The sequence below is a fragment of the Mirounga angustirostris genome, unplaced genomic scaffold (genome assembly GCF_029215605.1).
Source record: "Mirounga angustirostris isolate CCGP_5_RB_7025 unplaced genomic scaffold, mMirAng1.0.hap1 SCAF_11, whole genome shotgun sequence".
Lineage (NCBI taxonomy): Eukaryota > Metazoa > Chordata > Mammalia > Carnivora > Phocidae > Mirounga > Mirounga angustirostris.
Genome location: NW_026991719.1, coordinates 33,116,737 through 33,130,886, shown reverse-complemented (window position 1 = coordinate 33,130,886; position 14,150 = coordinate 33,116,737). Strand labels below are relative to the sequence as shown.

The 14,150-nt window shown below is 40.3% G+C and overlaps 1 protein-coding gene across 1 annotated transcript in view; it reads right to left on the bottom strand.

Annotated features, from left to right (window-relative positions):
- SYTL5 (synaptotagmin like 5) overlaps nucleotides 1–13,482 on the bottom strand; it is a 105,140-nt gene extending 91,658 nt beyond the window's left edge. The window contains exon 1 of the mRNA XM_045870240.1: nucleotides 13,364–13,482. Within this exon, the coding sequence (XP_045726196.1) occupies nucleotides 13,364–13,482 (119 nt within the window). The remainder of the gene's footprint in view (nucleotides 1–13,363) is intronic.
- Nucleotides 13,483–14,150: the final 668 nt, after the last annotated feature.

The following is a 14,150-nucleotide window of genomic DNA, read 5'->3' as shown; positions in this document are numbered from 1 at the left end:
TGTAAATTATAAAGGGCTTTACAATATGAAGCCATCATTATTAAAAGGAGAATGAGAAGAGAAAAATATGTACAATGTTGGGTCTACTGAGAATAAAGTCAAATTAAAATTGGCTAAAACTGAGATCAAACACACTCTGAAAAAGTAATTCCAGCCTGAGAAAACTACAAAAACTGTTCTCAATTATTCATTAAGAACTTCCCAAACTTTCTCTGTCTTCCTTAACTTTATTCCTACACTGTTGTTCAGAAAGAAAAACCATTTTGATTCGTGCCAATATAAAAAATCTAACCAATTACTCCATTTGTTCTTGTCTGGAGAGAATCAAAGAGTGTGGGAGATGGATGGAAAAGTGTAGTAGAAATAAATATGGACCCAGATCAACAGTTAAAACCTGATGAAAAATAAAAATAAAAAAAAGTTGAAGACATTTAATACCAGCTAACACCAATTCTTTATTTGAGATGAACTCAGGATGCTCTTGCGTTTTAAAATATTAGTTTATTCCTTAGATTTCCTTGTTGCTACACAGATGTGCTGATATTAACATGCAAATTGATGACCCATATGTAATTGAAATCTTAAAGACTGAAGAGATAAACTATCTCAGCTGTAGTTAAATGATAGAATCTTTTCCCTGCTATATCCTGTGAGACACTGAATTCATTTTTTTCCATCCCATCATCAAAAATGTTCAATGCATTACAAAGACTGCCTGCTTTATCATTGCATAGACATACTCCTTTCAAATCAGGAATTGCTTTCATTAAAATTCCTGTCACATTTGTGTGGCATTCTTTTTCTTTTGTTACCCTGTCTAGACTCAATTGTACTGAACATTATTTTGCACCGAAGAAGACAAGAATTTTGGAATGGAAGCAAATAGCTGCCTGGAAGAGGAAGCTATAAATAACAGTTCACCAAGCATCTTTGATCCCTTGATGCCTTCAACAATCCCCCCGTCTCATCTAGCAGAACACATCAAGGCCCAAGAGAGTTAACAAATAAGCAAGCACTATATCGTGGCCCAGAGCATAGGGCTCTGAAGGCAGACTGCCTGGGTTCAAATCCTGGCCTTGTCGCTTTTTATATCTGAGACTTTAAGAAAATTACGTAACTTCTCAGTGCCTCAAAATACTCCTGTAAAAAAGAATCATAATAGTTGCAACCTCGTAAGGTTGTTGTGCGCATTAAGGAAGATAATGTTGTGAACGTTGAGGGAAGTGTTAAGCCCAGCTTGATATGTTGTGATTATGAAATAGGCAATTCTGGTAGGTGTTTCTCCATAGCTCTTCTCCTCTTCCGTATTAGTGGCATGTCTAACTAGGTTCGTGGCCGCTCAGAATAAAGACTACATTTCCCAGTATCCCCTGCAGTTAGGTTTGTCATGAGACTAAATGTTGGCTCATGGGATGTGATCAGAAATGATATAGGTAACCTCTAGGTCAGGACCTTAAAGGGAAAGGGCTATCCCTTTCCCTTGAACCCCTCTTCCCTCTCAGAGGCTGGGATGAGAACAGAGGAGTGAGCCATCTTGGATTATGAGCTAAACCGTCAAGGCGGTGGAACAACAAAAAAGACAAGGTGCCCAGACCCATTCTATAATGGAGCCACCAGAACAGTATCACAAAGCTGCCAACCAACCCAGGCTTTTCTACTAAAGAGCAATATATTTCCATCTTATTTAAGCTGTTATTATAACATGTCTCTGTCACCCACAGCCAAAACTATTTTACAACAAATATAATAAGAACTCAGTAAATATTAGGTCTTTTCAGTATTGTCCACTTACAAAAATGTTGCTATCGGGATGCCTGGGTGGCTCAGTCGGTTAAGTGTCTGCCTTCGGCTCAGGTCAATATAACTTTATTATATTGAATTGCAGTAAGAGATACCATGATACTAATCCCTGGGAAGCTTCCTGGGATGGAGTCCCGCATCGGGCTCCCTGCTCAGCGGGAAGTCTGCTTCTCCCTCTGCCTGCCGCTCCCCCTGCTTGTGTGTGCCCTCTATCTGACAAATAAATAAATAGAATCTTTAGAAAAAAATGTTGCTATCAGGTTCTGCTTCAGCTTCTGCTGCAAGGCCTGCACTCTAAATCCTTCTCTAGAACTAGAGTTTGATATTCCTTTGAGAGAGCAAAACCACAGTGACTGATGAAAAGTATTGTTAAACCAGAAACAATGAGACAAAAATGACTGAAATAATATACACAGGCAAAATAATGTCACAGCAGCCTAATGCCAAGGGCTGCAGAGCTCCTAGCATTCCCATCTTTCATTCGCATCCAGAGGCAATGCCATCAACACTGGGCTGGGGCTAGCTCATAATTGCCTAAGGAAAATCCAGGGGTGATCAGATCTCCTTTCTGTATTCTGATTATAAAAATACTTTTTTCATTTTGGTTGTTGCTTCTGTGTGCAGAATCTATTTTTAAAACCTAAACAGCACAACACAGCCACGATAACCACAGCCGCTCTGTTTTACACATTAAGCATTGGCAGCATCCTATGAGAAAGACGTTACGATTCCCATTTTAGGAATAAGAAAATGGAATCTCAGGTAGGAAACTTGCTATGGATCACAGGGTTAGTAAGTGTTGCCATCAGGATTCAGGTCCAGCATTTCATTTTTTTGAAAGAGTTTATTTATTTATTTGACAGAGAGAGAGACAGTGGGAGAGGGAACACAAGCAGGGGGAGTGGGAGAGGGAGAGGCAGGCTTCCCACGGAGCAAGGAGCCCGATGCAGGGCTCGATCCCAGGACCCCGGGATCATGACCGGAGCCGAAGGCAGACGCTCAACCGACTGAGCCACCCAGGCGCCCCAGGTCCAGCATTTTAGATTTCAAAATCTGCACTCTTCCCCAAGATTCCTCTTGATTCTTATTCTGTTAACATATTTTTGCTCAGAAAGGACACTGCACTTATCAATAACTGCTATTTTTTTCCTAGTTTTGCAAAACCATGCTAAGCACCCTCAAAGGTAAACCTCAATAAACATGAAGGGTTGCTGCTGTCTGACTTCTCCCACCAAAAGCCATCTGTCCAAGTAGCCTCTTATCACAAAGTCAAACATTCCTCAATGGGGCTGTTCTTCAACAAACACCCCTCTGGTCCTAATAAACTTTATATAGCTTTTGATTTGCTTTCAAATCAAAGACTACTAAAAAGAATCAAGACCATGTGAGAATTGGGGAAAAGTTCGGTCCAGATAGAAAGCTACTTCAGAGAAAGTAATGAAGAACAGGACTGAAACTACACTTGTCTAGACAAAGAAATCTTGTGAATTGTGCCAATCTAATGTGTTTAGAAATTGTCCCAAGGAGAGAGGGCATTGTGGAATCTTCATGTCTGCAAATGACGCCAAGCACTTCCTGGTAATAAAACACTCAGCTCATAGGAATATACCAGGAGATCTCACAAAGCCATGTAAACAGACGAACAACTGTTTACTAACTACAGTCTGAAAATTATTGCAGAAACTGATCTCACATGTAATGAGCAAACCAAGTCTTGGAATGTCTTGGAATAACTAAATATTAATAGCTATTGTCTCGATTTCCTGGCCCAATGAGGAACAAGGATGTGTTTTGCTAATCTGAAATCCAAAGGATACCTTTCTTGAGTATCAAAAACTGCAGAAAGTCCTGTTATCAATATGGTAAATCATTCAGAAAAAGAAGAGGTAGAGATAGAATTCGCATAGCAAAAAAGAAAAAAACATGGATAAATTACAGGGCTTTTAAAGATTATTGCTCTGACATTGCAAGGATTATCTTGATGGGAGGAAATGGGGCAGTCATACACCAAAAAAGATAAAGAGAACATGTTGCCCTTGAAAAATTCTTGAAGACTACTTCTGCTACTGAATACAGGCACACACTAGTTTAAATTTTTATAACCATAGAGCTGACATTTATTCTAAAATGTCTATAAACTGAAATTGTGTAAACTAAATTATTTTAAATGCAGTAAGGAAGGACTTATATGCACACCAAAGACAGCTGTCAGTACTTGATTTTTCCCATTTTACCTCTTTAGGTTGTGCTTATGGGAACTCATATTTTCATAGCTAAAGGTGATTACAAAAAAACCCACTTCCAACAGTTTTTCTAGTTACCAGTAGCAGTACATAGTACAAGGGATGTCAAGTCAGCATTTCTTCAAAATTCATTGAGATGAATACAAATATCGTTTTCTTTATGCGCTATTTTTTTTAAACCAAAGCTAACTTTATTATATTGAATTGCAGTAAGAGATACCATGATGTTTGCTTCATTGAAATTCACCTCTGACAATTGCTTTCAGATTCCATGAAAAGGAAGATGAGATCTGTGCTGAGTAATAAACAAATCTAATTAATAATTCTTTTTTTTTTTTTAAAGATTTTATTTATTTATTTGAGACAGAGAGAATGAGAAAGAGAACACATGAGAGGGGGGAGGGTCCGAGGGAGAAGCAGACTCCCTGCCAAGCAGGGAGCCCGATGCAGGACTCGATCCCGGGACTCCAGGATCATGACCTGAGCCGAAGGCAGTCGCTTAACCAACTGAGCCACCCAGGCGCCCTCTAATTAATAATTCTTAATTACACCCATTTTTTTCAGATTGCTGGTTGTTTCCCAATATTCCCTCTACTCTTTTATGCCAGTACAAACCCCAAATGTGAGTTGGTTACATGGCAACCCAGAAGAATACATTTCCCAGTGACATATCCAAGCTCCCTTGCAGCTACGTATAGTCATGTGACAGAAAGGAAATTCAACAAGCAGAAATTGTCTCTGGGAAGAGGGTGAGTTTTTAAAGTTAAAATTACATGTATTTTCTAATTTTCTATAATGAATATATTACATCTATAATGAAAATGTACAAGAAAATATTAAATATTTCTTTAATTGGATTGAGGATTTAGGATATAAAAAATATTGTAGACATTGATACCCTTTTCAGATCCTAGTGAGTTTAAACACTTTTGAAAATGTGTTTATATATATATACACATATATATACATATATACATATATACAAGTTTCATTAATTTTAGACATTTGCATGGAATGTTTACGAATTATTAGTAAATGTGGGGTGCCTAGGTGGCTCAGTCGGTTAAGAGACTGACTCAATTTCGGCTCAGGTCCTGATCTCAGGGTCCTGGGATTGAGCGCTGCATTGGGCTGTGCGCTCAGCTGGGAGTCTGCTTCTCTCTCTCTCCCTCTCCTTCTGCCCCTCCCCCCCTGCTCAAGGACTCTCTAAAATAAATAAATCTTTTTTTTTTTTTTAAGATTTTATTTATTTGAGAGACAGAGAGAATGAGAGACAGAGAGCACGAGAGGGAAGAGGGCAGAGGGGGAAGCAGACCCCCCGCTGAGCAGGGAGCCCGATGTGGGACTCGATCCCGGGACTCCAGGATCATGACCTGAGCCGAAGGCAATCGCTTAACCAACTGAGCCACCCAGGCACCCTAAAATAAATAAATCTTAAAAAAAAGAAAAATTAGTCAGTGCATGTCAGCCTAATATTACAGATTTAAATCAGTTAAACCCTAATTCCTATTAATATATAAACATTCATATAAACTGTTGATATAAAATGGCCATATGCCTGAAATCTAAAATGTCAGAGGTGACATTTCTGTGAAGTTTTCACTTGTATTATTTCCTTAGAAATAAAATGCCTATTTTCCCAAGAATACAGTTGGTATTTGCTTAATTAGAACTTCCCTAATGAACTGACCTACCTTTGGAGGGCAAGTCCTCTTCACTCACCCTCCCAGTCCCAACATCCTACCCCAAGAACAATGTGGGCTTTATAGGTCTTTGTTTCTTCAACTTATAGTAAAAAGGAGTGGTAGTTTCCTGCATGTGAGTGCCAATTAACCCACGCTAGCTGGGGGGCATGTCCTCTATACCAATTCTGGCTAGAGCAGAACGCAAGGAAGGGGAAAAGGGTACTGAAAGGGGAATTTGGAGAGGAGTCAAAGATGAGAGAGAGAGAATACACACATATTCTACATAGGTGACAATTTTACTTATGACTATGGTGACCCTATTATTTCAAACAAAAAAAAATATGGTCTGGCAAGTATGTTTATTCATTTGGATAATCCAATGTTGGAAATGCCCCCAAATATCAGGTATGTGTGGCCCTTTCCCAAGGTGAGCCCTCCAAGTAATTCTTACTTGGAGGAAAGAGCTGTATATATGGAAATTCTTAAGTTCTTTGGTAGGAAAACCTCCCAGGTTTTAAATTCATTTAAAGCAGAGCTGGATTTTCTTTTTCCTTTCTCTGTGACTCAAAAAGAGTTTAGGTTTTATTGGGGAGCCAGTATGTTCACGCTGGGAGTTTCTGTTAATCCACTAAGAAGCTTTGTGGCAATTCCATTAGGATTGAAACAAAATGTTTATCAAACTAGAAGTCCACTCCAATAGTTCTCCTGGTGTTTTATGGGGACAGTGAGCCTTTAGGCTTTTCAGAAGGTCAAACTAATTTTGTGCTTAGTGGTAGTGATAAGATTTGGAAAAACAAATAGCCCCACAGATCAAACATTTGTAGAGTATTAAGAGGATATTATTGCTTGGCACTTACTGGTCTCCCTAACTTCCAGGCTGAATGTGTAACTCTTGAAATCACTTCAAATCCATTTGAACCGATTATTTAGCTTATCTGCAGGATTCCAAATCGCCAATTTGAATACACTTTCCCCTTCTGTTTCTCCTTTCTTCTCTTTTCTTCCCTCTCCTGTTCTAAAATGATGGAATCAACCACATAAAAACAAAGCCATAACGTGAATGGCAGTTTCCAGGCTGGGATCTGGGGTCTCCTGATGACACTAAGCTCTGGCTTGCTTGGTAGCCCATCTCAGCTGAGCCAGCTGTGTGGAACAAAACATAATACACTTGCACTTGGATTTCAGTCAGCATAAAGACTAGAACTGCCTGAGGAACTCTTGTCAGTTTTCACTGCGTAAAAAAAGCGATGCTTCAATAAATGTCAGAGCAACTTTGGATAATGTTACCCAGCTTAGAGGTCAGAACTGTCCGTAAATACCAGGCTGAAGGAATGTTTTCTGTTTTGCTCCATTTCTCCGAGAGTACGGCTAGGGGCGGACTCCCCACAGGTTCTGAAGAGGTACCCTGATGGCATAAACATCACGGCATAGAGGAAGGGGAAGCGACATGGAACGGGAGAATCTCACTGCTGATGTTTACCAGCTTGGCAAATTATTTGGGAAGTTTCAGGTGCCACAGCTACCAGACTGGTACATCCTTCGCAGAGGACACAGGGATTAAATGAGGATCATTTGTGAATTGATTAATACATTCTCTGGTGTGAGGGAGGCAGTGAAGAGTTTACCCTTCCCTTTTTTTCTGGCCTCCTGAAGGGTCAGATACATCCCTGCAGAAGTTAAACCTCAGAGGGATCTGAGAGCTCTGGAGCCAGACGGTGGGGTTACAAACCACAGCTGGGCCACTTACTAGCTGTGCAAACTTGGTTGAGTTATTTAACTTGGTACTTCGGTTTACCCATCTGTAAATGGGATATTAGTAGTTCTTGGCTCGTCGGGAAAATGAATTTGTAAACTGTCCCTGACAATTTTGCAGAACCTTCTGCTGGTTCTTGGTATTTTCTCTACCTCCAGATGCGCTGTACTGTTCTTCTAGAGAGGCAATGAAACACATTTACGCTGTTCCGGCATGAGCCACTACAGACTGAGTGAGGCATAAATATCTCCTGGAGATGGCAGGACCCTGTGGAGCCATCTAACCTCCCAGACGGAAGCCCGAGTTCTATCTCTGACGGCTGATGGGTTCCAGTCCGACTCCATCTTAGCTCTTGGACTATAAATGTCCTCTTGCTCAATGAAGGTGGCTTATCAAGGCTTTTAGGTGTATACAGCTATTCACAAGGCTAGACTCTACCGAGGTGTTGTTTTCAACACCAAAGGTCAACAAATCCCAGCCCCTGGGCCAAATCCAGCCCACCACCTGTTTTTGTAAATACAGTTTTATTGCCCATACCCATTTGTTTACACGTTCTCTACTGCTGCTTTCAGACTACAAATGCAGACTGAAGCAATCCTAACATAGAACATATACCCACAGAGCCTAAGATATTTACTATCTGGCCCTTTACAGAAAAAGTTTACTGACTTCTGGTCTACACCATGGATAAAGCCTGATTCATGACTGCAAACTTAACTTTATGTTTGTGGATCCAACAAACATTAATATTGTGTCTCTGCTCACCTTTATTTTTTTTTTAAAGATTTTATTTATTTATTTATTTATTTATTTATTTATTTATTTATTTATTTATTTATTTATTGGAGAGAGAGAGAGAGTGAGAGCATGAGTGGGGGATGGGGAGAGGGAGAAGCAGACAATGTTAGGGGATGTTTCCAAGACACCAAGGGCAGGCCTGTCTCCATGCCAGTGTGCGCGTGCATGTGCGTGTGTGTGTGTGTAACTGGGGGAGTGCTCTGTGAAGCTGGGAGGTCCAACCCCACAGAGACAGGCATGGAGAGACAGCAGAGCCTCGGAGAGGCCAGGCGCTGGAGAAGAGTCCTCACAGGCCATGTTGAGCTCAGCTCCCAGGAACGGCAGGTGCTTTGGGCTCAGGTAGTGGCTGGGGGCTGCTGCACCTGCTTTGCTGGGCTTTCAGGAGGGGCTGCTGTAGCCACAGGCACATCCCTCAGCTGGGTCCTGATACTCATCCAGGACCTTGAGATCATGACCTGAGCTGAAAGCAGACGCTTAACCTACTGAGCCACCCAGGCACCCCTCTGCTCACCTCTATTATTCCAATAACAAATACACAGCATTTGGCCTACAGAAGGTTCTCAACAAATGTTGATTACTTCTGAATCTTAGAGATTACAGGATGCCTTGGGCTGCATGTAACAGAAAATCAGACTCAAGTCGCTATAAATAACATGGAAATATATGCTTATAGAAGAAGTCCAGTGGTGTGGCAGGTTCCAGTATACCAGGATGTTGGCAACAATTCTCTGCCATTCTTTTGGCTCAGCTTCATCATTGTGCTGGCTTTCATCCTCAACAGCAACTGTGATAACATGTTTCACTGAACATGTCCTGTGGGAAAGAGAACTTTCCATAAATCTGGGCTATATGTTTGAGTGGCTCAGTTTTGATCTCATGTCTACCTCCAGACCAATGACAGTTGCTAGAGGACTATTAGTCAAGGGATGATTAATTATTTTTTAAAAATCCACTGCTGGAGCTGAGTAAAATCAAGATTTGGGTAGGGAGGAAGAAAAGAGAAATGTATGCTGTAAGGCGACCAGCAGAGTTCATTACTGAGACAAGCCCAAGAATAGGTGCCAAAGAGAACATTAAGTCCAGATACGTTTTCATCTCTTGTGGCCAAATGGAAATGACATCTTCTCAGTAAGAATAAAGTCCAAATGAACTGCTAAAATTATAAATTGAAGATTTCTTATATAGGTCAATACCACAAAGTAGACATTTGTTTTTAGGTGTGGAAGATCAAGCAGAGTAAGATTTTGTTAATGAGGTATTTTTTAGGAGTAGATACTATGAACCATGTCCTCTTTTATGTTAGGGCGAGCTCTTCCAAAGTTAGAAAAAATGATCAACAAAGATCTTTATTTTGTGCTTCCAAACTCTATTTTTCCCATTTGCATTCACTGTTGATAGCTCAATTTTATTAGCATCACTTCCTCCCTCTTTTTTCACTGCATTAAAGCCATCAGCAAAACGAAGTGATTTGTTCTTCACAGAGAACATTTAAAATACTCCTACTCTGTAATAGTTGAAACCCGGGTCTAGATATCTCCTACCATTTCTTCCTGTTTGGTCTGAAGGAAAACAAATACGTTGGAGCCTCTTGGGTGAACCTAAAATGCTCTGTTAGTAGGTGGACACCTCTTCCCAGCCTACAGTTCATGCCTGGAGGTAAGTATCAGGCTTGCCATGTGTCCTTCTGGGTGCAGAGCACCTTCAGGAACACCCAGAGACCAGTCCCACTTTAACTAATGTCACACTTCCGGGGCTATGTGGACTGTAGAGCACAGCTGGGCATCAGGCCTAAAGCACTGATTCAACACAATTTTTACATTCTTCTATTTTTCTATTTTACGAATAACCTACTGAAATGAATAAACACACCACAAAGAAACAATAAATCCACTGCTTTCCAAAGTCCAATTTACTAACTTTCCGAATTGTTTACTTCTCTGTAATCATCATAATTCTTAAAACTTTTCTTGGTCTTCCATTTCCTTCTGAAACTCATTAGCAGAATCTGAAGGCAATTTTGTGGTTCATGGTAAACAGCTAAAATGCAGTTGACATCTAAGTGCCGATTGTCAAATCTTTTTCACATTTCAAGGCCAAGCTCAAGCGTTAGCTCTTCTGTGAAACCATTCCTTCAATTTCTGTCTTATTCGTAATTAATTCCACTTCCTCTAGACACTGACAAAATATCAACTTGTACTTCTATAACATGGTAAAAACAATTACTGCAACAGCAATTACATTCCCTGTTTGGTCTGGCAAATTTCTTGGTCCGGCTTTCCAAAAGCTATCTCTGAGATGTGGATTTGTGTGTAAGCGACTTACGGAGTACTCTCAGGAGGAACATAAATGGGAATAGGGGAGGCAGGAGAGAAAAGGGGAGAGGGGCTAAGTAAGGGTGTGGTCTTTAGGTGAAGTCCAGCCTCAGCATGATTCCACGGGAAGCTATGAGGCAGAAGCTTCACTGCAGTCTGTCAGCCATTGGCTTGGGGCTGCCCAGTGGGGACAGAAACTCAAGTTTGCCTGGTACTTGTGGATGTCTAGTTCTACGGGCAACTCTAGCCACCCAAGGGCAGTCCTCTAAAGAAGGTAGTAGACACCACCCTTAGCAGTAAACATGTGGAAACTGGGAGATTGAGTGCACAGACCACAAGGGACCCGAGCAGAGCTCAGTGGAGCACGGCTAGTGTTCACTACAACACATACCAATGATAGGGCTGAGGATTATAGCCAGCAATTATTAAGTACTGACTGTATGCCAGCATTCTTCTAAGCTCTTGATAATATTAGCTTATTTAATCCCTACAACAACCTTTTGAAGTGCCTAATGTTATTATTTCTGTTTTGTCAAATGAGGGAACTAGATGTATTCATGGAAGCAACCTATCTAAAGTGACACAAGATTTCATGGTGTAACTGAGATGTGAATCAACAAATGCGGATATGTGATTCAACAGCACACACTCTAAACACCATGCCACTCACTTTGGTGTGGCTTCTCAATATACAAAGCTATTAAGAGTGGCAGAGCCTGAGTCATCTGACCTAGGCTCATATGTTGGTAGCTGAGAACAAAAGGAGACAACATATCTAATACAGTTGGTGCAGAAAAAAAGAAAAAAAACAACTCAATAAAATATTAGCCACTATTGCTATTAAAGAAGAGAAGAAGATATAGCAGCTTTAAAAAATCTATTTTCTATAAAGCTACCACTTAGATCTATCAAAGCCTTTCTTTTGCTTTCCTCAAACACATTTGAAGAGGTAGGAAAGCAGCAAATTTATTCTCAATAGTTCTGTTGTATATTATACATTTGGCTAAATTTTTTTTACAGAGAATAAGGAAAAAGGACAAGGGAAGAAACAGAAAAAGGAAAAGAGAGTATAACAGATTATTAGGAAAAGTTATTGGGAATGACAGAAGCAAATATTCTGAACAAATTCCTATACATTGTACTTCTGCGTTTCTGAGGATGCGGCTATTAAACTGTGTTTTCCTGAATAGAGTGATTTTTAATTCCCCCGTGCATGTCATCAGTTACTAGCTAGTACCTCACCTCCCATAAACAATATAACTTTTTGCAGCACATTAGAAAATTTAGTCACTTTTCATGACTGGAATACAAAACCCAAAAACATCATTTCTGATATCTTTAAAAATCATTAACTGCCTTAACCTGAATTCCAGGCATAGAAAAACTGCAATAAGTTTCATCAAAGCCTTTATTTCTTGAAGATTGGTTGAATACCTACGAATGATGGAAATAAAAATTCTGGGCTCTTAACTATGAATTAAGCATCAATGGAGAATATTTCAATGTATTTCCAATTCTAGGATCCTAGTTCCTTTAGGCACACTGAATATCTTTGCAACATATAAAGATAACCTTAAGACAGGTTTTCTCCTCAATAAAAAATAAAATAGTCTTTTGTGGTCTTTCCAGAATTTTTCTTACGGTTGACTTCCGGTTTCACAGCGTTGTGGTCAGAATGATCACAGTTTTGGGAGACACGTAAGACAAAAAAGCTACCTGCTGCACAGTAGGTAGTCGCTGAGAAGGGAACTCTGTTTATTTCTGCTCCTCCAGTCAGGGGAGAGATGTAATAGCCAAATATATTTAACAAGCAGCACGGCACGAGCAGCAACCAATCCCAGTGGATGTGACAACCAATCAGAACAATGCTGGGACCATTCGGAAGAGGTGATGCAACCAATCAGAATGGATGCTAGCTGAAACACAGGTGAGGTCATACCTGGGGATCCCGCTAGATAGCAACCTCGCCCCCAACTGATGGGAAACTAAACTGTCCCCATATTACTCAACGTTACTCACACAGAAACTTATTTTTAAAAATTCAGGCCATTTCTGGGGTAAAAATGAGAATTTTTCACTCTCCAGATCCCCCCCTTTTTTTTGGTTAGCAATATATTTTTATTATGTTATGTTAGTCCCCACACAGTACATCATTAGTTTTTGATGTAGTGTTCCATGATTCATTGTTTGTGTATAACACCCAGTGCTCCATGCAAAACGTGCCCTCCTTAATATCCATCCAGATCCCCTTCTGCTCTCAGTTATGGTGGGAAGGAATTCCCAAAAAGACTGACTTGAGAAAGGCATTATAAATAAATAATTGTGAACTTACATACCAGGCACGGCACATGTATTATCTTCCTTAATCCCTGCAACAATCCTATGAGGTGGGCACTTTTATTATCCTTGTTTTAGGGATGAGGAAGCCGAGGCATGGAGAAACTGAGTCACTAGATCAAGGTCACAAAACTAATACATCTCAGAGCGGGTATTCAAAGTGGAAGGCGGTCCTTCTACTTCACTGCCACTTAGGATGTTATTAGCAAATGGGCATTCTCATCAGCATCATATTATCTGATTGATTCCATCCGCCCATCTAGCTAATGATAAAATATCAAAGACATGTTCTGGTATTTGGGCTACTGCTGGGAACCCATGAAGTCACTGACCAACATTTGTCCCCAGCATGGTCACAGTTGTCCAATTTCTGATCTAACTGGCTTCAAACAGACAACAGTCAGGAAAGGCAGAAAAGTTTTAAAAAAATATTACCTTATTCTCTTGTCCTCCACTTTTTTCAAGTATTCATCTCTCTTTAAGACTCCCAGGATCATTTCCTTCTCATGATCTAACAAAAATGACAGATTGATAAACTCCGAGTTCTTAGACATGGTATTCCAGCAGCAGCTCTGGGTAGCAGTGGTTGAATCTTCCAGGTGAATCGATAGCCACAGTTCTTAAGGTCCTCCTGAACAGCCCAGAGTCACTCAGTTGCGTTTGACGGCAGAGTGGTTTTTATAAGGTCTCTGAAGAAGTGCCGATGGTAGTCAGGTATTCTTCCGGGCTACACAAAAAAGAGACACCACTGGGATTACATTCCAAGAAAGTCATTATTGTTCTAACAGAAAGATCAGCAAAGCCCCTTTGCTGTGGTGTCCAGTCAGGGAGGCAGCTAAGTTTCACCGATGATGACGAACGCCAATCCTTCAGAACAGCACAGAGCAGGAATCAGATCTGGTGGGGCAGAATCCAGAAAACCCAGGGAAGATAGAGAAAGCAAAGGAGAGAAAAATTAGGTAGGAAAGTTAATTAGGCCATTTCCTGAAGAGCACATACATTGTCTAATGTTGGAAATAGTGACATACTTAACTCAAAAAAATTTGAATCGTAAACATGCAATTATTAAATAATTGCTGTGTATGTTTGTTGCCATGAAATATTATTTATATTTAGTTGATTCCAGATTCTCTGTGCAAATTCAGCTTTTTCCCTTATAATTAGTTTCCTTTACCAGCCAGGTCCTGTTACCACCCTTGCAGCTGACCCATGGGTAAACGGA